This window comes from Gastrolobium bilobum, unplaced genomic scaffold (genome assembly GCF_033153095.1).
Source record: "Gastrolobium bilobum isolate Gb01-03AN ecotype WA unplaced genomic scaffold, APGP_CSIRO_Gbil_v1 utg1631, whole genome shotgun sequence".
In the NCBI taxonomy this organism is placed as follows: Eukaryota; Viridiplantae; Streptophyta; class Magnoliopsida; order Fabales; family Fabaceae; genus Gastrolobium; species Gastrolobium bilobum.
Window position 1 is genome coordinate 155,060 of NW_026896405.1, and position 24,623 is coordinate 179,682.

The window sequence follows — 24,623 nt, forward strand, 5'->3', positions numbered from 1 at the left end:
CGATCCTAGAGAAGTTTTAAGGAGAGAAATATATGGGATAAGAGGATGTTCAATCTTAATCTAAGTTTCCATAACCAAACAAATTAAAATGGTATGATATAATTATCTATCATTTTTATGATATCCACTCCCAATTGTTAAAACATAAATTCAAGTTAAACATTATTAATTAGTTGTGCTACTATGAGTGCTTTTAGAGTTGAATATTAGTGGGCAAAATATAAGACTTATATTAACGTAGAAGCTTAGGTTAGTAAATTATAATTAAATAAGAACTATATAAATGAGAATGATATTCGTAAGTAGACGTGACTAACGCAATCTTTATTCTTGGAATCTATCGTGAATAATTATGAAATTTTAAATTGACTACGTCATTGGGTTCTCCGTAGTACTAGGCTCGTAGCACTCAGAGACCCGTAATCCACGCCTATCCAACTCATAGTCATATGGCACCGTTTCAGCGGAACCAGTCGCAGCTTCACGCCCCGGTGGCGCAATTCGCGATTTGGATATTACGAATTCGAACTTGCAGTGTTAGCTCATCTTCATCACACTTACACGTTGTGATTGGTGAAGCTTCTAAACACGCCCTTACTTTCAAAACAATAGAAGCGAACCACTCTCCCTTTTTCGAAACTCGTCGTCACAGCATAATCAAGAGCTCGTTAATCCAAATTTGTATACTTAATCTTCATTCGTCAACCTTCGACCAGGTAAACTTTTCTCTTCCTCTTTCTGCATTTTCTTGCCCGAGAAAGTGCGAGAAAATCTCAGAACTCTACTTTCGATTACTGCTTTACGCGGGAACCAGGTTCTTCGATTCATATTAGCTTGATTTAACGTAGTTTGAGTAGTTTTGACTGGATTATTGCTTCCATGGATCTGGAAATCCCTAGAAGCTTATTTGGATTTGAATTTGACGGTGATTTCTGGTGAAAGGAGTTCCTTGATCTTTGAATAACTGAGTCCGTGTTGTTAATTTTCAGTGTGGTGGGAATTCCGGTAATGATGGAGAGGGAAGATTCCGGACAGAAGCTGTACACGCGTATGCGGATTTGGGAATTTCCGGATAAGTATGTGATTGAACCAACGGATGGATCTTCTCGTTCTTCTTTGGCAGTTAGTCGAATAGATGGATCCATGAAGCTCATTGGTTCGTTGTTTGTTCCATTGGTTCTGTTTGTGCTTTGCTTAGCATATCTAATAGCTCAATCCTTGCTTTTCGCGTTTTTTTTTTTTTTTTTTTTGTTACTTTGGACAGATGAGATTCCGGAGTGCAGCACCCTTCGAGTTCCTAAGATTTTGACAATTTTTGGTGTGGTTGGGATGTTAAGGCTTTTGGCTGGTAAGTAATGTTAGCTGACACTTAACCTTGATTTCTGAGTGATGTTGTGGACAATAGAAATAAATGTGATTATTTTATCTACTTATCTGTATTATGCCAAATGCTTGTGTGATTGCCGATATTGCAAGGACTATGTTGGTATTCCTTATTGTCCATGTGACAATTCTACAATGTGAACAAACTAGATTTTTTTTTTTTTGGAGAGATATCATAGTTGGGAGCTTCAACTAATGATATGATGATTGATCTTGGCACATAGATGAAAACAAAGATAGAATAAGAATATAAGATACCAACAACATTTGGGTATTTCGGGCAGAGGTAAGCTAAATTATGCATTTCTTTTGAACAAAAGGCAGTGGAGTTAAGGATCAAGTAAGATAGATGGGTTTCCCTTGGTTCATTTATCTCCATAGCTAGTGCACTAGGTCTCTAGTTTTTTCATTAGGTTGTTCTTTTGATTTTGATCATGACGTTTATTTTTTATATCTACATCAGATACCTGAGCTTCCTTCTATATTTTGTTCCTTTTCAACTGTAGACACCTATTTGACTAATCACGTTAATGTTGTTCAACTTTAAATGCCTTTAGGATCATATCTGCTGATTATAACCGAGCGTGAATCTGTTGGATCTTACTTGGGGCACCCAATTTTCAAAATTTCTTCCATGAAGGTTTTATCATGTGATTATTCTCTTAATAATACCCCTGCTGAACAGGTAAGTTGCTGAAACTCCATTTTTGTTATTTTGTTATTTTTTTAAATTTAATTTTATATTCATAAGCAGTTCGAAACTCATCATTGCTGTACCTTATTTGGCAGAAGAAGACAGAGATGGAGTTTTCTGGGCTGTTAAATGTCGCTGAGAAGACATCTGGTCTGTTCTTCTCATACGACACTAATTTAACTCTGAGGTAAACTTCTTTGGGTATTTTTAACAGTTATCTAATTGTAATTTTGACGAAACATGATATGATTCTATTTTGATTCTCAAATTTGCTGCCTTATATCTATAGATGAATATCAACACTTCTATCCCAAATTATTTGGGGTCACCCATCAAGGAACCCAAATAAAAAGAAAAAAATGATTGTCGAAAAAGAAGAAAATAAAAATGAAAATGAAAATAATAATAATAATAATATTAAATAAAAAATAAAATAAAAAAATGAAATAAAGAAATAAAAATAAATAAGCATAAAATAATTAAATAAGAGAAAAAAGTCAATTAGAGAGAAAGAAAAATAATTAACATAAATATAAGGAACAAGTACTAAAAAGAGTCATTTGGAACATAAGGAAAAAAAAGGGGTCGACCCCTTCACAAATCTAATAGTTTTTCCCCCGTATCGTAGCAAGACACACCATTCACCAATTTATTTTCTATTCCATTAAGTCTTGTTTTATTACTTCCCCAAGTAAGTTTATATAAATATCCATAGAGAAGGAATACTTTGATTAACAAATGGGTGCAACCATGCAACCTTTACACATATTGAAAAAGTCAGTTTTTTTTTTTTATTATAATCAATATATTCTGTCTTCTAGCATGACATTTAGGACGATTGCATCAGTTTTTGTAGTTTAATGGCTAAAGTATGTATTAATTCACGCATGTTTGAGAACTTCATCTTGCATGAGTAGCATTCATACCAAGTTTGAAAGTTATCAGCGCAGAGTAAACACAATTCTTAGGTAATGTAGGCACATTGATGGATCTTCTCTATTTCAGGAAAGGAGCCTGCAGTGCACCTATTCTATGTAAATCTATAGATCACTGATTTTATGGTTAGCAATTTATTTTAATATAAGCCTATATTTTTCTTTTAAGTAGACAAAGATAATTTGCATTTTTAGAAATTAACCAACGTAAAGCTACAGATCATTGCAATCTTCATTAAAAGGCATTATAATCTTTAGTGGTAATATAGTGACTATTACTTTAAGTTAGAAAAGTTTGCAGGTACTTTTAATATTTAATGGCAAGTGGTGGACGATTTCTAATAAGAAAAGACAGTATGGAGGGAAATGTTCAGCATAATAGGTGTTGCTTCTAGCAAAATAATTATTAAATAATACATTATAACTGCCTTCATTGACCTGTAATTTTTGTAATGAGAATTATGATAGCCTGACTGCTCTGTTAAGTCTGATGGTCAGGCACTGTAAACTGCTAAATTCTAAGGTGAAAAATGGGGATAAAAATGTTTTCTGAAAAATAGCCACTAAAAAACAAGGGTTGCTAACAAATTTGGAGGTTTAAGTCTTCCTGATTATATAAATAATTCTGGGTGTTGGAAAGTTTTCTAACAATGCATGATGTAAACATAACTTATTTATGTTTTGTAACATCCCCGTCTCGAGCCGGTTCAATTAACATACATATGATAAAACAGAATACAGCGGAAGACTTAACTTCTGAAAATACGAGCTAACTTTTTTTTTCTTTTTAAATTCTCATTCGTCGTAAACGAAAATCGGGCAGAGTTTCCTCTATAAATCGGACAACTGGGGATTTTCCAATCCCTCACAGAAGCATTTCCTGATAAACAGTTTATACAAATATAATCAAATGCCCATCCATGGGCGCATGCATAACTTGGCTCAGTGCCACTATATCTAACAGCATGCAATCCAACACGTAAACATATCTGAATACTACCTCATCATATAACGTGCCTGAATACCCAAATGTACATGCATCAAAGCGACAGACATGTACAAAACATATACAGGCCATATACACAATAAAGGATCAATATCATGATCCATCAAATGCGAAAATACTAAAATACATCAAACACTCCAAAAAGGTAGTAGCCTACAGCCACTCAAAATCCAATCTGTCAACTGCCTCAGCCACGTGTCGTGTCCCTGCCTAGTGAGGACTCACCGGGAATCTGGGCACCTGAAAATATGTCCCCAAAGAGGGGTGAGATTACAAATCTCAATAAGCTCCAGGTTTATAGAGAATTCTCCATACCCCTGGCTCACTCCTGCATGAAAGTCAGATACAGAGTATACAAATACAACATATAACAGATATCATAACAGAACAGAGCATATATCCATATCATATCAGAGATGTGCGCCGTCATTCCCAAGGGAGGACCCCAAGCGGAAATCAACGCACGTGTTCCCGAGGGAGGACCCCAAAGCGGAACCAGACATATCAGAGGCGTACACCATCAGTCCCGAGGGAGGACCCCAAAGCGGACATCCGGGTACTATACAATCAATGGCCAGAGATTGTTACAGAAATCATATTACAGAAGTCATACCAGAGCAAAACATATCATGTTATCAAATAACTCTATATGAATGCATCTATACAAAGCATCTAAATCACAGTCATACAGTCCAACCATAGTTCACTAACCATGGTGGAGCACTCAAGCAGGAAAAGACTCCTTAAACATAGAGCTTACCTCTTGAAGCTTTACCAATACGCTTACTTGTGGAACAAGTTACTTTTATCGCTTCAAGAGATTTCCGATCCTTCTCAATCCCTAGGCACACCTAGAGAATAATTTACAATGCATCAATAAAATGATGCAATACCATAATTATTTCATAAGCATACATTTTATCGCTTATTTTCCTTTCTTTGCATTTTTGCCAATCCTATGCCAATACACAAGTCTAGACCTCTTTATAACCGTTGGTGTTCTTTAATTTAATCAACCATTCCCTTAGGAATTTTCAACATAAATCATGCTATTTTTCTTCAAAACTCATCACCTTTATACAATTTATTACAACACATTTTATTTAAAATAAAATGTACAAAATATATCCCTAAATACCCTATAGGTCGAATCCTACAAGGGGAATTTCCAAAGATTCTTCTCTTTTACAATACATTTTCGTTACTTCATTACAACTTGCAAACACCTAGGAATGCTTCCACTAAATTCCTATTTTGAGTTTAGACACCAAGTCCTTTTTACTTAGGCATTCTTACTAACTCATCCATTTTCACTCATTTCCAACACACTATACCTTCACAATACATAATATAATTTTTTCCACAATAACTCCTACTCACTCCATGATGGCCGAAACCTAGGAGGAAGATGCAATAGGGCTTTTAAATTTTTATATCACATGTGGATGCTTACTCAACACTATAACTTCCTAAACAACAATAATCCATCATAAATTTTACATTCTAACATCAATTATTTCCCAACAAAATATGCTCATCATTAACAAGACTCAAATCACCAAAAATATAACCATAGGGTTAGAGGTTTCTTACCTATAGTTGCCAACCCAAGCTCCAAGGAACAAAACCCAAGCTTTTCTCACTCAAAAACCCCACTTTTCCACAATGATGAATAGTGTCACGAATTGGGGGTGAGGAATATTTCTCTCTACAAGCAAAACCAGCCCAAACAAAGCGGTGGAATGGATTCCTTGGTTGATTTCCTATGAATTTCGTGTATGGACTTAAGGATTTGGTTGAGTGTGGAGGGAGAAATCAAAGGAGAAAGAAAACTTGAAAACCTAGCCTTCCATGGAGGAGAGACTCGGCCTTGAGGAGAGAGAGGGAAGGTGAGCTGATGTGAATAGTAACTTTTGGAAGGAAACTTAAGTTATAAGCACATGTGGCTTTCTCAATCGGATGTTTTTCTATCGCGTATTTTAACTTAACGGACCCGGAACTAACTTATATCTACGGAGATATTTTTATTTTTCTAAAATCATTTACATTAATTTTAATTTGTTACTAAATAATATTCATAATTCACAGTATGGTTTTTGCACTGTTTTAACGAAATGCACTGTGAATCACTAATTGTACTTCGCTCACTTCTGAACTTAACTTATAAACTTATCATTTTCTTGGGCCTATTTTGACTTGCTTGGCATATATTGGACTTTCTTATTCTTATTTCATCAATTATTTATTTCTGGACTCTACCGGTTGCTTAAACAGCAGTACAAAATACCCGGTAGAAACACTATTCATGAGATTTTCACGGAAAGTGCCAGACTATACAATTTTTCGTTCTGAACTCATATTTGTCGTCAGAATTATCAAATTATGTCTCTAAAATTATTTTGCTCTTTCTAAGCTCTACCGGTTAATTCACAAAACTGTAAATTCTCCGGCAGAACGCACTGTTCATAACATAGTCATGATTACAGTCAAAATACTTGAAATCGCTCACTGAATCTAATTATGGCATTTAAATCCTTAAATTAAATCTCTAACTAAGATTTACCAGTTAGGGTCATTATATGTTTGTCATTGAGAGAAAAAATAAATGTAAAATTGTATTTAATGATATGATTGCAGTGCCCAGCGACTAAATGACCTAGGTGATGAGTCTAGATTGCTTCCTCTTTGGAGACAGGTATTTTATTGCCTTTTGTATCACTAGCTGTCTGCTACAGGAGACTTTTACTACCAAATAGTGTGGATGCCTTGGTTGAAATATTATCTCTTTGATGGGTAGTTCTTAAGAGGGTAAGCCTGGAGCAACGGTAAAGCTACTATTTTGTGACCGTAAAGTTATGAGTTCGAATCCGAGAAACTGCTTCTTTGCAAATATGCAAGGGTAAGGCTGCATACAAAGGATTGGCCTCAACCCTACCCTTGCTAGTCGGGATTTAACAGAGTGGTTTATGGGGTTGTTCTTAATATTATCCCTGGGTGATACTATTGATGTCTATGCAAACAATGTGACACTCTGGATTGATTCAATATGCAGTTTTCTTGCTTTCTCGTGTTTTTCTGCTTATGTTACAAATGCTTTATCACAGGCAGAGCCTAGATTTCTATGGAATAATTATATGCTGGAAGTGCTCATAGATAACAAGGTAGGCTTGTTGAAAATTTGTTGATACTTGGTTGAATTTCTACATTTCTTACGCATTTTTATATTACTAATTAATGTTTGATCTTGTGCATGCAGCTTGACCCATACTTACTCCCTGTAGTCCAAGGAAGTATCTTTTTCTCATTGTTATATTCATCATATTATGGTTGTGTTTCTAAGACATGCAATTTTTGTTTGGTTTGTTAATTTTTTTATTTTTTTATTTTGACTATTTCTATTGTTAAGTGGCAATCACTTAACTATTCCTTTCTAGGATTATCCTTAACAAATAATTAGGCTTTCATTACTTTCAAGCGGCCATTGGAAAAGATATTATTGACATCACTTTGATTGCAAGGAGATGCACCAGAAGAAATGGTATTTAAAGCTTTTGAATAAATTTCTATTTTCCAGATTGCCTATGCACTTATAAAGCTTTTGTATGTGTTTCTTTACCATTTGGAAAATCAACATCTTTTAGGCCATGAAATTAATGTAGTGGTTACTTTGGTGGTAATAACAAAAGTAATTGTAGAAGATTGCTAGGATGGTTTGCACTCCATTATAGGTGTGTTTTACCGAGCATATGTAGGTCCAAGACGTGAAAAGTTAGATATGGTATTAATCCTTTCGACAGAAAATATGTATTGTAATTTCTAGTAGTTTAGGTTAAGACACTTGTGCTCACATTGCTTTCAATTAATTCATTCATGAGAATATGACTTCAGCAAAAAAGGCGAGTTTGGAGGGGTGGTAAAGTTGTTCTTTGTAATTGAAAGGTTACGGTTTTGAATTCGGGAAACAACCACTTTGCAAATATGCAAGGTAAGGATGTAGGGGTAAGACTGTGTACAAAGATTGTCCTCACCTCTATCCTCGTTAGTCGGGGTTTGACGGAAATGATTTTTTTTTTGGATATAACTTCAGCAGAGGTGAAGATTTACTCTGTGTGTGTGCCTTTTTTCATTAATGGAATGGGATGGAATAAATAGGGATAGACTCGAAAGGGAAGGAAAGGAACCGAACTAAGCTACCTTCCTCTTTATTTGGAAAGTTAATAAGGGACTGGAGTAGAACTATATTAATATATACAATATTTAATAGTATCTATACAATTTGAAAACTGTGAGAAAACTAGTGGTTATGATTTCTGGCTGCTTAATGAAGCGCCTGTGTCACTGATGGGGGTGATTGAGCTACCATATTAAGGATTACTGTTATGTGGCTGCATAGCAGCAGCATAAAGAATTTTCAAGGGCTTGTGTTGAAGTGACATCATCTTTTATTGGTTGGTTGGCTAATGGTGCATATACAATTTTATTTCCTGAAAGGCACTCGGATGTGGAGAAGAGGAGCTGATCCTGATGGTTATGTCGCTAATTTTGTGGAATCAGAGCAAATTATGCAGTTCAATGGGTATACAGCATCATTTGTTCAGGTAATGCTTTGCATTATCATGCAGAAATTGTATGGTACCATGCAAGTGAAGGTTTTCATGATTTTATTTAATTCATTGATCCTTATTTTAATCCTAAGGAGCTATCGTTGTTTTGAAATAGCTCTTTTAAAATTGTCTTCTCAACCTATAGGAAAGTTAACAGTAGGGATTTTTTTACTAATTCTTCTTCTTTAAATATATATATATATGTGTCCGTCGCTTCTCATGTGACTGCTGATGAGAAAATTTGCAGCAAATTTTTAACACTAGCATACACGTGCGGATTCTATCAAAAAAAAAAAAAAAAAACCAGGATTCGGACGCGTATCCTGATAAAAGAAAGTGTTGCTGCACTTTTTCCCTTCTACAGTCACATAAGAAGTACTTTCCCCTATATATATATATATATATATATATATATATATATATATATATATATATATATATATAAGCTGCCTAAGAAGTTTTCAATTTTTCTAAGTCCAATATGCTTAGAAAATTCTTCATTCTGTTTGTTTAGTCTGTGTAGCACCGATACCGACACGTGACACGATACGACACGACACTCCGACACGTTAATTCTAAAAACTGTTAGATTTCGACACGTTAGGACACGTTTTGATATTAAATAATATTTTTAATTTATGTAGTGTATATTATATTTAATAATCAATAATTTAACAAAAAAATGAATCTAAACTTATAATATTCATAAATTTTGTAAAAAAACATAAGATATCCCAAATATTTATATTAAACTCAATAAAATGGTAATCGCAATCCAATGAACCTAATAGTTGGAACTAAAAACTCAACGCAACGCAACTTTTGAACCTTTTTTCGAATTTTTATAAAGCGTGTTGAAGTGTCGGAAAATATCGGAGTGTCCGAGAGTGTCGGGAAGTGTCGGTGCTTCATAGGATTTAGTACATACTGCTCCCGTTCAAATTTTTGGTAATGAACTTTTTAGAAACTAGCTTCTAGGCCTGCTAGCAAATAAAGCATTGCTAAATTCTGTAAAGAAAGCTTTTAGTAACATTTCATAGTTTAATTAGATGGACAAGAAGCGAAATACAGTAAGAGCTGCTAAGTAATTTATGCTTGTGTAACACCCGTTCTAGAATCGGTTTGTTAATATTACGTATGGCATTAAGCGCAGTTACAATCACAGCAATTGAATCATAAGACAGATAAACTTTTTCCTTTTCCGTTAATAAATGTTTCTGTTTAAAATTAATTCCGTAATTAAAACAATTTCAATAACTGTAATCATAACTTAAACTATGAATGGAACACTTAATGTAATTTTATTTAGACCATACATTGCTACCATAGTGTGCCAAGTAGTCCTTTTAGACCAACAAGGCTTAAAAACTCATTTTTTTTTATATTCAACACTAAACACCTTCATTTTTTAGTTACACAAGGAATGTTATACTTTCTCTATGGTTCTCATCTCCCACTATGTTATAGATCTCTTCATTAGCTACGTGCAGGTTCAAACCGCGCTCAATTCGGACACCGTAGCTCAAGTTATGAATTTTTGAAGAAAAAGGTGCTGAATTTCGCAAGGTCCTGTGCAACGCGGGTTTAGCTCTGTCAGCGCGGGACCCTGCGAAATTCAGCACCCTTTTTTCAAAAATTAATAACTTGAGCTACGGTGCTCTGATTTGAGCGCGGTTTGAACCCACGCACAGCTAACAAAGAGTTCTATAACATATTGGGAGATGAGGACCATAGAAGTAGTATAAAATTCCTTAAATAAATAAAAAGTGGAGGTGTTTAGTGTTGAATGTCAATAAAAATGAGCTTTTAAGGCTTGTTGGTCTAAGGGGACTACTTGGCACACTGGGGTAGCAACGTATGGTCTAAATAAAATTACATTAAGTGTTCCACTCTTAGTTTAGGTTATGATTACAGTTTTTGGAATTGTTTTAATTAGGGAATTAATTTTTAACAGAAACGTCTATTAATGAAAAGGAAAAAGTTTATCCGTACTTTAATTCAATTACTGTGATTGTAACTGCGCTTAATGCCATACGTAATGTTAATAAACCGGTTCTAAAACGGGGTGTTACAGCTTGCTTGGTAGTTGATAGGAGAGTAAAAGCTCTAGACAGTATTAAAATAATTATTGTTTCATACTATCATCAACAAAAAATTTCCAAAATTAAAGGGCAAGTGTAATTGATACAGCTCTGGATTCTAAGAGATTGTAATTGGTATTTTAGAAAGGAAGAATGAAAGAAACAAATGGAAATAGAAGGAAATATTTGTTTGTTGATGAGAAAATCAAATGAGCACACAAGAGACACTTCTCATGCCATGGGGCATTCCCCTTAATTTGAGCACACTCTGCCTAACATAATATTTTTCAAGAGCTTTTTCTATCTAGAAGCACATTCCTTTATATAGTTGGAGAAGTTTACAACTCATAACTGCATATCCTCTTAACTAACTCACTAATCACCTCCTAGCTTTCTAATCACTTGGTATATTCTTTCCAGAATATATTTTCTCACTTAATACTAATTGTATCAATACCACTCTCCTAAGAAGCAACCTTGTCCTCAAGGTTGAAGTCCAAAACCTAACCTTGCATGGAGGTGCTATCATATGAGGAAGCCACCATGGTAGGAAGATTTCTCCCTGCTCAGTAGTCCAAACCCCTTATACCATACTTATTGCAAGCAGCCACATCACCGTCTTGAGCTTTGTAAAGTTCCCAAGCAGTAGTAAAGGGAAATGGAATTCCCATCCTTCTTTATACTTAGACATAAACATCCAAATAAAGGGGAAATAAGTTCCCTTCTATTACAGCTCTGCATTTCAAGGTAAGGAAAATACAATAGAGGGGATTGGGAAAAAGGCTAGGAGGAAGAAGATTGGTGTTTATTGATGAGAGGATATGGGTTTACAAGAACACGCGAGCTAAGCTCTTCACAAGAAATGAGTTCCTCCTTCACTCCGAGAAACTCTCAGTCTTGCAACAATATTTCCAGAAGTGTCTTTTTACCATGAAAACATCCCTTATATACACATTAATGGGAACTAACCGCCCAACTACCCTATCATTGCTTGGGTATGTACTGTCCAAGTGGCAGGCTCCCCTCCCCCCACTTATATTTATCCCCTCTCATTTATCTCTTGTTCTGTATTCACTCCAACACAAAGTCTAACCAGCATGGCCATTGTTTCTTTCTTTCTAGATTTTGAGTAAATATTAGTATTATAAAGCTTTTCAAGTTTTTATTAGCATTCTAGTCAAGAAATTACCAAAAGGAACTCCTGATAAGATATTTACCATGAAGGAAAACATAGCCACATTTTTGCAGAGAATCACCACATTTTTTTTGGATATTATCTATCAGTTCATTGATTACTCAACTAGTCCGATTGGAGCTGGGTAGGACCACATAGGCGGCATAGCTCTCCCTACCAAATTTTAACTCAATTGCGTTATCAGGAACTCGAACTCGAGACTACTGCTTAAACTGGAACAACCCCTTACTAGTTGATCCATGTGCTTAGTAGTCACCACATTTTTTTTCAGCTTTGAGATGAGTTTACCTTGAGCTGAGAAGATTATTATATACTTTTAGGCCTAAGTGTTTCCAAATGCAACAGTTGATGAATGGAAAATAGCATTCCACAGTAAACATCTTGGTTATTTCCAAATCATGATAGCTGAATATAACCGAGGTAGCGAGTTTTTTTTTACGATTTGGTTATGGCGAAATCAAATAGGAACTAGGTTGCTTACTGTCATTTTTACGGCACATGATGGCTATGGGCCACGGCAGTATGGCGAAGCCATGATTCAAATGGAAAATTAAAATTTGTTTTAAGCGTATTTTGGAGTTCCAAACTAAAAATTCTTTCCAAAACCCCAATGATAGCCCTCACCGAATCATTGCATACATCTCTGCCTCTGAAACTGAATGAAACCCTCCCTCCCTTTTTCTTCTCTGTCTGTGTGTATGTCTTTCCTGATGACTGTCTTGCAGTGACTCCTTCTCCATTGTCTCTCATTCAGGTATCAGCTTCACATCCCACTCACGTTCGAGTTCTCGCGATCTCTCTTTGTTTCCTATGCTTTGTTTTCACGCGACCAAAGCAGAGTCTTCTCACCACCTATCACACGACTCTCCCAACACCAAGAAGCCACAAAGTCCCCAGACAACTAACTTTCTTCAACCATGAACAACCCACTAAATCCACCATGAATATCCATTGCATAGAATACCCACAGTGTGAATCACCTTGAACTTGAAATCGTCTGTTTCAGTCTCTCAATTTAAGATTTTTTTTTTTAATTTTTTATTTGTAACCCATCTATAAAGAACCAATTCAACCCAAAGCTTAAGCTGCTGGGTGAGATTACATTAATAGTTTTTATATATCTCTAACACTCCCCCTCGCACGAGAGCCCACTGGGCTTGAAGAGTGGACAATGCACAGGTTCATCTACCTGTGCTAAGAAACTCCATAAGACTTAATTAATTATTAACTAAATGGGGGGCGATGATAATTGAACCCGTGACACCGAAGCTCTGATACCATGTAAAGAACCAATTTAACCCAAAAGCTTAAGCTGTTGGGTGAGGTTACATTAATAGTTTTTATATATCTCTAACATCAACCACCGACAAATCAGATTTGGCTTTTATTTTCATCTTTGTTTTAAGAAAACAAATCCCACTTATTAATCCACCCCACATCCTTTGCATTTATATTAGAGTTTGTGATACTTTTAGTAAGTTTGATATGATACAAAACGTTTAGATATGTTTATTATTCTTGATATAAGTTATATTTTTATTGTTCACATTATGCAAGCCCTTTCATATAATTTATAGTTTTCTATCATGGCCACCAAATGTCCGTGGCAATGCAATCCTCCATAATTCCATAGCGAGCTGCCTTACACCATCATAACCCTCTTGCATCTCATTTACATAGGTGCCATTTTTGTTGATCTTTTGCAGGTTCGTGGTTCAATTCCACTGCTCTGGGAACAAATAGTGGACTTAACATATAAACCAAAGTATGAGTTATTGAAACTTGAGGAAGCTGTAAGTGGTTGTTTTATTGCTGTATTTCTGTGGTTTCCATTTCATATTGTATGTTTATTTGACTGCTGTTTCACTGCCTATGATGCAGCCTCGAGTCCTAGAGCGGCATTTCTTAGACTTGAGAAAAAAATATGGGGCTGTGTTAGCTGTTGATCTTGTCAACACGGTGAATATTTTTCCATTGCATATGACCTCATAATGCTTATCTGATGATGGACAAATTGTGTCTGATGATAGTAGTGTATCTAATTGGTTAATGGTTAGTGAACTTTAAGTAACTATAAAAATGCATGCAATAACCAAATACTATCGCTGTACCATGCTGTGCATGATCCTGAGGATATATTTTGTCTGATAATGAGCATGGAATTGTTTCAGCGTGCATCTATCTGAGTATCTTTTCTTGTCTCTTTTGTTTCTTATCAGCATGGAGGAGAGGGGAGGCTATGTGAAAAATTTGGAAGTACAATGCAGGATGTGGATAGTGATGATGTCAGGTAGAAGTATCTTTCAATTAGCTTTTAGGTTTATTGTAAGGAACCAATTCAACTCAAAAGCTTAAGCTGTTGGGTGAGGCTACATTAATTATTTTATATATCTTGTTGAGATATATAGTCCCACATTGGTTGTATGAGCAACTAATGTGGAGTTTATAAGACCTTGGGCACTCCCACCCTTTGAGCTAGCTTTTGGGGTGGTGTATCCCAAGGTTCTTTACATGGTATCAGAGCCTCGTGTCCCGGGTTCGATCCTCGCCGCCCCCCACTTTCTTTTAAGTGGAATTTGTATGAGCAACTAATGTGAAGTTTATAAGGCCTTGGGCACTCCCACCCTTAGAGCTAGCTTTTGGGGTGGTGTATCCCAAGGTTCTTTACATGGTATCAGAGAGCCTCATGTCTCGGATTCAAAAATCTCGCCGCCTTCTACTTTCTCTTGTGGAATTTCTTAGCACAGGTAGGCTGGGCCTGTTGCATTGTCCACTCTTCAAGCCCAAAGGGCTCTTGTGTGAGGGGGCGTGTTGAGATATGTAGTCCCACATTGGTTGTATGTGCAACTAATGTGGAGTTTATAAGGCCTTGGGCACTCCCACCCTTTGAGCTAGCTTTTGGGGTGGTGTATCCCAAGGTTCTTTACATATCTCAACACGTCCCCTCACACTTTAAGCCCACTGGGCTTGAAGGGTGGACAATGCACAGACCCACCTACCTGTGCGAACAAAAAAATTCCACTTGAAAGAAAGTGGGGGGCAGCGAGGATCGAACCCAGTACACCGAGGTTCTGATACCATGTAAAGAACCACTTCAACCCAAAACCTTAAGGTGTTAGGTGAGGGCCTTTTTAATTATTTATATTATTCTCTAACACGCCCTCTCATACAAGAGCCCTTTGGGTTTGAAGTGTGGATATTGTACAGGTCCAATTTTTTGGTTTACCTTCTTTTGTGCTTTTTATTTAATTCCACAAGTGGGGTGTGGTGATGATCGAACTCGTGACCTTATGGTCACTGAAGCTCTAATACCATGTAAAGAACCAATTCAACCCAAAAGCTTAAGCTGTTGGGTGAGGCTACATTAATGATTTTATATATCTCAACATTTATGTATATACATTATTTTGGTTTCTTTTTATTTGGTATTCATGCATACTTTTTTTCTTTTTGTAGATATCTGCACTTTGATTTCCATCACATCTGTGGGCACATTCATTTCGATCGTCTCTCAATCCTTTATGAACAAATTTCAGATTTTATTGAGACAAATGGGTATGGAAATTTTATTGGTTGAGCTTTTAGTCCTCTAAATATGAGATTTTCTTCAGATTTTATTTAACAATTGGATTCACATTTGCATTGTCTGGTTTCACCCAACAGGGTTCAACAAATTCCAATAATTTACAATACATTTTTTGTTGCATATTGTGGAACTATCTACTATAGTTTCTTGGACAATCCTCGTGCATAATGTAATTTGCTGTCTGACTACAAAACACCATTAACAATTTCTATTTTTATTCTGTTTTGTAATCAAATTGCTTTTTCTGCACTAACTGAAGTGCTCAAAAGAAATCTGATCGCTGTGTTGCATTGCAATTCTGTTTTGAAATTGTAGATATCTTCTATTGAATAATCAAAAGGGAGAGAAAATGAAGGAGCAACTTGGGGTTGTTAGAACCAATTGTATTGATTGTCTGGATCGTACAAATGTTACTCAGGTTGGTTGATTTGTATAGTGCAAGTGTTCTGTTTTTTTATTCTCCTTTATTAAGAACACTCCATTCCTGTGTTATTTTATGTTTTGAACTTACTGCTTAGCATAGCATAAAAAAGCTCAACAATTTACATATTTGCATATGTGCATCTATGTGCATACATGCACTCAACTGCTGTGCCTTCATCATTTTGAAATTAGTTACATGTTATCTGTGCATTTATGGCATCATTTTTTTGCTTAATAATTTTAAACATGCAGAGCATGATAGGTCGAAATATGCTGGAATACCAGCTTAGAAGGCTTGGTGTCTTTGGTGCTGAAGAAACCATTTCTTCACATCCAAATCTGGATAAAAGCTTTAAGATCTGTAAGTGCATTACTAATTTTGAAATTATGTATATTTGGCATATAAATATATGTTGTATTATGTAGTTATCTTCATTTGATACATTCTTATTTATATTGTTCATAGGACTCAAACCTAGATTCTATTCTAACTGATTCTCTGTGATCAGTGTGGGCTAATCATGGGGATGATATAAGTGTTCAATACTCAGGCACTCCTGCTCTGAAAGGAGATTTTGTCCGGTACTTTTTCATGATTCTTTCCAAAGCTTTCCCATGTTCCTCCCATATAAAGAACATAGAGCAATGATGCACACATAAAAGGTTATTCTATGTTGAAATTACATTAGCTTAGGATAATTACAAAAGCACATAAATTTTATACCGGCTCTAATTGTATTTTCTAAAATATTAGTGTATGACACTGTTGATAGTATTAGGATCGGAATTGAATCTATTGATTCGTGTTTTTTCTTTTCATCATTCCCCTATTTTGGGAATTCTCATGCATTTTATTTTTTCCATATTAGTCTATTGTTCTTTTTCTTATTGCCTGCTTTAATTGCACCATCCAGTATATTCAATTAGAATAACAATACTTCTTATCATTTTAAATGACAGAAAGTTATGTCATTTTAAGAGAGATACAGACACAGAAAATTTAAATTTTAAATTAAAAAAAACTACTCACTTTTTCTCTCCCATGATTTCCGTTTTTCTGTGTCTATCTCTCTCCTAAAATGACATAACTTATGTCTTTTAAAATGACAAACACCAAACCCTAATTATTTAAAAAATTATAATGCTATTATGTAATTGTTTATACTTCAAGGTTGAATAACTTCCTTGTGTAACTGTCTGATAAAATTCATATATCAAGATGCTGGCTATATGATGTGATAATTTCTCAAAAGTTTCAATAATGCTGCTGCTACAATTATAAATTTAACCCTACGCCTTTCCTAATTGAGGTTTTTGTTGGATTCAGATTTGGGCACCGCACAGTTGAGGGGATACTAAAAGACGGTTGGAATGCTCTTATGCGCTATTATTTGAATAACTTTCGTGATGGAACAAAGCAGGTTTGTGGATATCTTCTCATTGTATGTATTGGGTAGAATTCACAGCCTCACAGGTGTCTGCTGTCATAACTCATCAGCATCTAGGTCTGATTGTATGTTTGATTTTACTTCAGCATCCTATTCAAAGTTCTATTGAGGTTTTGCTTCTCTGTGGTAATCATGCTCGTGTGGACATACTGATTTTTCATCTAGTTGTGGTTCATATTCTTAAGAAAATTTATCCAATATGTCCTCATCGCCACCTAAACTAAACAGTTCTTGTGTTGAATTAAAGTTTTGAGCTTTTCTGGATCTAATGTATATATCTTATTTTTGTTATGTAAAGAAATTTTTAGTATTTGTGAACTATTTACCCTGTTCATTATTTTTTTATGTGAAGGATGCAATTGATCTCTTGCAAGGACATTTTATAGTTTCTGTCAACCGAGATATGGCTCCCTCTTCTCAGAATCAAGGCCTCGAATCTATTGCTGTGAGTTCAACTTAGATGGAAACATTTTCCCTATTGAAGTTTCAGGCATCTATTTTGGTTTTGGAACAGTTAACAGAAGATTCATATTGTATATATTTTAACTTTTGTGACATATGACTAAATTCATTCTTAGTATACTTAAAATTACTTCCCCTTGAGGATAAATTTTTTTAATTGTTTGTGTTTCTTATTCTACATTTTGAGACATTAGGGATACAAAAATTGGTCCTAACTCCTAACTCTTCAGAATAGTGGTAGGTTTCAATGTGTCCAAATACCGAGCTCGAATTGTATTTGATACACACATGGGGTGGGATCAACCCCACCGCATGTGTGTTTCTGTACAATCCTGGGGCTACCGAGCAATTATCAAACACAAATACCACATGAAGCCAAGTAATCTATGCTTTATTTAGGTTTAATTGAGAACAAAATCTCCGACATTAAAAAGTGCAACCTGGTTACACAGTCAAGGAAATGTTTTAAATGATTATGTTGCTGGACTGCATTACAGCGATGCCTCATGATGAAGATCTAATATGATTATTTTTCTTTCCATAGTTTATGGAATGCTGCAGTTTATTATTAGGAATGCTTGAAGAATATCATATGCATTTTATAATATTAACATCACGTTGTTTATTTTTGCAGTCGTTTCCTGTGGCTTTGGGTCTGGTATTGACTGGGTTTCTTTTTGCAACCATGTCGTTGAGTCAAGGTGAGTTACTTTTGTTATTTTAGCTTAAAGGATACAAAGTACACCTTAAGTCTAAATGAAAAATTGATTTGTAACTGCATGTGCATGTTCACTCACAAACGATTGACAGACCTGTGGTTTGAAACCACCTTTTCACCCTCTTTTTTTTTTATAGGTGAAGCAATACCATTAGGCAGGGACAGTAGGGAGAAGGGAGAAGAGTCTGGGAGGATAGAAAATGAAGGGGAAGTTGAGAGGGATAGAGAACATGAAAGGAGAGGGACAATAGGGACAACTGCTTAGTAATAATTATCAATTCACCATAATTCTCAGAGCTGAGCTACAGAATAATCCTTAAAAAGGTGAACTAGTTAAAATGCCACAAGAATAGAAACCCGTCACTTGACATTCATTATCCTATTAAATTGAAACATTGATGAAGTAAACTAGTAATTATAACTCCAATTCTGGTAATTTCTAAACATACAGTTTCAAAAATCCATCATCCTAAAACTACATATATAATAAACATCCCCATTTCATGTTCTTTTTCTTTTTCAAGATAAAACTAACCAATTGTCCATTATGCTTAATCCATATTCCGTCAAGTAGATTACAATGTTTGATACCATTTGAATGTAAAGGGTAATTCATGCTTTCCAAAACTACTCAGATGTATATTAAGAACCATATGTGGTGTAAGTAGCTGATAGGATCTTCAACTCAAAAACAAAAAATAAAAGGGATACAAAGGAATTTCCTCAATAAACCAGATTTTGTATATTGAAAGTATAAAGGAAAATTACAAACAGTAATGGATGACAAGAAACAACAATAAATCAAGAAGGTAAATGAAAGGTGGATAACAAAAAGAAATTACGGATAATGGATGCAATTCGAGAGGCACCTCTTCTCCCGCGTAAAGAACCAATTCAACCCAAAGCTTAAGCTCTTGGGTGAGGCCCTTTTTAATGGTTTATATTATTCTCTAAGACGTCCCCTCACAAGATAGCCCATTGGGATTGAAGTGTGGACAATGCACAAGCTCACCTACCTATGCTAAGAAAGAAATTCCACAAGAAAGAAAGTGGGGGCGGTGAGGATCGAACCCGGGACACGAGGCTCTGATACCACGTAAAGAACCAATTCATCCCAATAGCTTAAGCTCTTGGGCGAGGGCCCTTTTAATGGTTTATATTATTCTTTAACATCCTCCAAGTTCCTAGCCCAATCCCAAGTAATTGCCTGCCTTCTCCATTTATTTCCTCTCTATTTATTATCCATACCCATTTTTAGAATATTCTCTTCTAACTAACCACTTTATTGAGTCAACATTGAGAGGTGGGAATATGATATAATGCTTCCTACAATATTCTTTTACGACTGGTGTCGTATCAATATCTCCCCCTCAAAGTTTCACCTTGCCATCAAGATGAAAGCCTGCTCACCAAAATCATTTTCCAGGATCCCATTGCTTGTAGTATAGGGACCCACTTGTGCAAGAAGCGTTATAGTTTCCACCCGGATCCCATTGCTCTTCCGCAGTAGTTCCATCACCTTTTATTGTAGACTGTATTTCCACAAGTGTCTTCATATCAACTGCCCAAGATCCAACCATAACTATTCGGACATCAATCTAAGCCCCGCTTGGATATTTAATTTCTGCCATAATATTGCAATCTGCACCAAAATAACCAAAACTCGATTCCAAATAACGAACAATTCCAGCCATGTATTCCTCTGTTTCATTAGCCATTTCCATCACATAAGCAAATATACTAATTTGGTATCTCTCCAAAATAGAACAGATCAATATTTGAATGTCCCTCAATTTGAGCATGAATATGTTGGTCTCTTGAGAACAAAATGCTACCCAATTGGCTCCATTTGCTATGGAGTCCCATTTGTGTCTTCTATACCCCACAAAAAAATGGAACGATAATTCCTTTCTCCATTGCCTTGAAAATTCTAGTTTCTCTGATGTCATGGAAGTATAGGTCTGCTGCATTTTTCCATCTTGGAACGCTGCCCATGATGATCACATATCCAGTGAGTAATGGCACCATGTCAGCCATGACCCAAGGCGAGATGCTGCACCTCCCATTTGCTTCACTTTTATGAAAGAAGATTGTCGAGACCAATCTATCATGTCATGCTCATCAAAAACTATCTTATTTTCTAATTTCAATTTTGTAAAGAACCTTGTGATACACCACCCCAAAAGCTAACTCAAAGGGTGGGAGTGCTCAAGGCCTTATAAAGGCCACATTAGTTGCACATACAACCAATGTGGGACTATATATCTCAACACGCCCCCTCACACGAGAGCCCATTGGGCTTGAAGAGTGGACAATGCAACAGGCCCAACCTACCTGTGCTAAGAAACGCCACAAGAGAAAGTGGGGGACGGCGAGGCTCTGATACCATGTAAAGAACCTTGGGATACACCACCCCAAAAGCTAGCTCAAAGGGTGGGAGTGCTCAAGGCCTTATAAAGGCCACATTAGTTGCACATACAACCAATGTGAGACTATATATCTCAACAAATTTAGCAAACAAGAGTATGTTCATTTTGAGTTCGTTGTCATTCTGGTCAATTTGATAGATACTAAAGTTTTTTTGTCCACACTTGGGCTTGGAAGCCCAATTTGGATATACCGGAAAGACTGAAGCATCATTATCATTTTTTTGTTCACATTTGGGCATAGAAGCCTAATCTTGACATAATAGGGAGAATGATTTGAGCTTCATCCCTTACCTCAATAACGTGGCCCAGATTCCAAAATTCCCTTCGTTACCTAGGTCGTTGCTGAATTGCAGAAACCCATCATTGTTTCTTCTTCCTTCACCTCTCTTTCTTCCCATCACCACACACCCATAGCCACTTCCGTTCATGGTTGTGCCTCTTATGAAAATTCATGTCCAGATACAGTGTTGGGGATGGGTCGACTACTAACTCTGGTGCTGTGATTTCACTGCCATCTTACGCATTTCAAGTCGCTGCGTGCCTTGTTCGATTTCACCCATATCCATGCAAACAACTTCTGACTCCCCTTTCACCCTGTTTCTCTCCTCATTTCTGTTCATGTTTTTGGACTTCTCCAACACTGACTTTTTTTGTGTTTCCAATTCTGTATCATCTTCTTCCAAGCAAATCTCAGGTTGGTATCGCTGTAGAAATGCCTTTAAAAACATCCACCATCTTGCACTTGGATTGAGCCAACTCCAGCATTTGTACCAATTGAACACACATCCTCTAAACCTTTTCACTGCCTCTTTCAACTTCTCATCTTCATATATTTTCTCTGTCTAGAAATATTGTTCTAAATAGATTAACCATTCCTAAGCTTCATTGTCTTCTCCATAAAACTTGGGAATTTCCTTTCTCCATATCTTCCTTCTTAGCAAGGCCATGGTTCAAAGCTAACTGGATCAGATAACTCTGATTCCAATTGATAGGATCTTCAACTCAAAAACAGAAAATAAAAGGGATACAAAGGAATAGATAAACCAGATTTTGTATATTGAAAGTATAAAGGAAAATTACAAACAGTAATGGATGACTAGAAACGACAAGAAATCAAGAAGTTAAATGAAAGGTAGATAAAATAAAGATATTACAAATAATGGATGCGATTCGACAAGCACCTTTTCTCCCTAGCCCAATCCCAAGTAATTGCCTACCTTCTCCATTTATTTTCTCTCTATTTATTATCCATACCCACTTCTAGAATATTCTCTACTAACTAACCATTTTTCTGAGTCAGCATTGAGAGGTGGGAATATGCTATAATGCTTTCTACAATACTCTTTTAAGATTGGTTTCAAATTAGTAGCCCAGTGATTATTGCATTGTTCCTTGCTAAAGTGTACGGGAAGGTAGTGACTGTTGTGCATCAGTTGATGGTGGCTACCGAATATATGTTTCTATGGCATCATACACGTGACTTAGGATATTCAAGGTATGCGGCTTGAATCCATAAAACCCAGATGCAAAGCTTTTGGGAATCAAGGTCATGAGTTTTTTGTAAAGAGAATGAGGAAGGGAGGGCTGAGAAAAAACAGGAAACAGAAACTCTGTTCATGACTAAAAAAGTGAAATAGGATATGATATATTGGTGGACCCATGGAAACAATAGTAGTTAGCATTCTCTCTCTATTCATTTTATCAGTGATAAGGGAAAAATGGTGAATCCTAGGGTAATATTGGTCCCACTTTCCTTTCCTTTTGTTCCATCAATTAAATCTAGGAATCATTCATTCTTGCTTCCTGTTTCCTTCCACTTCTTTCGTTTTGCTCCTTAGTACTCTAACCAGAATGGAGCCACCGGGTAGATAAATGAGAGTTCAGACTTGTTCATTAATAGAGAGTGGAACCTTTCACTAAATTCTGAAGGTTCAAATCAAACATATTCCGATCTATGTTTAATGCCATTCAAATGAACCAGTGGGTTTAATCCAAAGTAACTTCTGTAGTTAGATATCCAGTGACCTACTGCTGCAAAATTGCTGGCCCAAGGTTTCTGGATAATTTAAGTGATGCGAAGTTCTATGAGAATTTCTCTGCTTGCCTCTTTGCAGGTGTACATGCAAAGTCAGATTTGCCATAAGTAAAAACTCATTACATTTATTAGGTTGTTACAAAGTTTGGCCACTATCCAAGTGCTAGGTTAACGAACTGGTATTACATTTGGTCTTGAAGTCTATAGCTTTCCAGTGATAATCTCATGTTCATTGTTCCTGCAGGTAGATATGATTTTCGGCACTTCTTTTTTTCATTAATGTGGGCAAGCATTAGTGTTGGTATAGCAGCATTTGTGAGGGCCAATGGCCGGCTTTTCTGTAACAGACCTCGCCTGCACAAGCCCCGTTGTTGACTTCAATGTACATATCGCTTTCAGCAATTAAAAATTTTCCCCTGAAGTATCCAGCTTCTGCAACAGGCCTCACCTGCAGAAGTCTTGCTTCTACATTAGATCACTTCAACGAATTCAATGTTTGCACAAGGGTCCTAGCGTACTACTTATTATATTTATTCTTTCATACTAATTTTGTAGTCATTATAGATTCCAAATTTGATTAATATCCCATTATAGTGATTGGTACCATCCCCACTTTGTATATGCGGGTTTTATTTGTGCCCAGTTTAAGATGGAAGCACTCTTGGAAATCCGATATTTAGTCGATTCTTTTATGCTTAAGATAATTCATTACTCTTGCAATAGAATTAACCTCTTAGGTTTTGATTTCAGTCAAGGTTACAATAGAGATTACTTTATTTTAAATTTTATGTACCGTTCCATTAATGTCAGTGTACTGAGAAAAACACTCGCATATTTACTGATTATGATCTCTGGGGTTTCCGTGATAAGACTTAGGGTTTTATGTTTGTTATGTTACATGACATAACAACACTTTCCTACACACATTAAAAAAGTGGGGTTCATATATTTTTCTCTTTTTTATCATTCCACTTTCTCTCTTTTATCATTCCACCTTCTCTCTCTCATTTATTGTGTGTGTAGAAAAATATTGTTATGTTATGTAACATAACAAATATAAAATCCTAAGACTTACCGCGGTGATTTGGACCATCGTTATGAACTATGATCAAAATGAGGAAAAACAATATTTTGTCTGAAATATTGTGAGCAGTCGCATACTGCTCGGGTAAAGTCTGCATATGATTACCATTCTAAATTACGGTCAAAATAAAAAGTACTACATATGCTCCATTTAAATTTAAGGAATATGTCCGTCCTTTTAAATTTTAATATGAAGTTACTCTTGTTTTTAAATTAAGTAGAGTTTCCTTGATTTTTGTTTTCTCTTTTTTCCCCTTAAAAAAGCACCGAATGTGAGTTTGTCCAACTTTACAAAAGTCTTACATTATTTCTACAAATTAAGCACGTGATAATCTAGTGAGTAACTAAAATCGCGCAAACAGTTGCGCAGAGCCTTGTGCCATGGATTTTATATCATACTACCCTTGCATCATTTGACTGTAGCGTACAATTTTTATCAAATTGCATATTATCTTGGTAGAAAAAGTTACGTATTGCCTCCGTTGATGTCCTTGGTTTTATATGATTTGAACCTTGGTTAGGAATTATGACCAAAATCGGC

General features: G+C 35.8%; 1 protein-coding gene across 2 annotated transcripts; it reads left to right on the forward strand.

Moving 5' to 3' along the window:
- Positions 1-1,008: 1,008 nt before the first annotated feature.
- LOC133299545 (phosphoinositide phosphatase SAC7-like) lies at positions 1,009-23,622 on the forward strand. 2 transcript variants are annotated; one of them, XM_061499013.1, is made up of 20 exons: positions 1,009-1,156; positions 1,265-1,348; positions 1,941-2,068; positions 2,173-2,264; positions 6,656-6,713; positions 7,123-7,179; positions 7,275-7,308; positions 7,476-7,556; positions 8,510-8,616; positions 13,605-13,691; positions 13,780-13,857; positions 14,118-14,188; positions 15,355-15,453; positions 15,800-15,902; positions 16,160-16,268; positions 16,417-16,489; positions 17,235-17,328; positions 17,708-17,800; positions 18,452-18,518; positions 23,244-23,622. In XM_061499013.1, the coding sequence occupies exons 1-20, from the start codon at positions 1,009-1,011 to the stop codon at positions 23,372-23,374; spliced, it is 1,794 nt and encodes a 597-aa protein (XP_061354997.1). In that variant the 3' UTR covers positions 23,375-23,622. The 2 variants fall into 2 exon arrangements, with proteins under 2 accessions (XP_061354997.1, XP_061354998.1); XM_061499014.1 differs by having other exon boundaries at positions 1,012-1,156; positions 18,452-18,522; positions 23,248-23,622.
- Positions 23,623-24,623: the final 1,001 nt, after the last annotated feature.

Coding starts and splice junctions, on each gene's coding strand:
- LOC133299545 (XM_061499013.1), top strand. CDS start 1,009: ATGATGGAGAGGGAAGATTCCGGACAGAAGCTGTACACGCGTATGCGG. Junction 7,557..8,509: donor GAGATGCACCAGAAGAAATG/GTATTTAAAGCT, acceptor ATTTCCTGAAAG/GCACTCGGATGTGGAGAAGA. Junction 16,490..17,234: donor CTGAAAGGAGATTTTGTCCG/GTACTTTTTCAT, acceptor TGTTGGATTCAG/ATTTGGGCACCGCACAGTTG.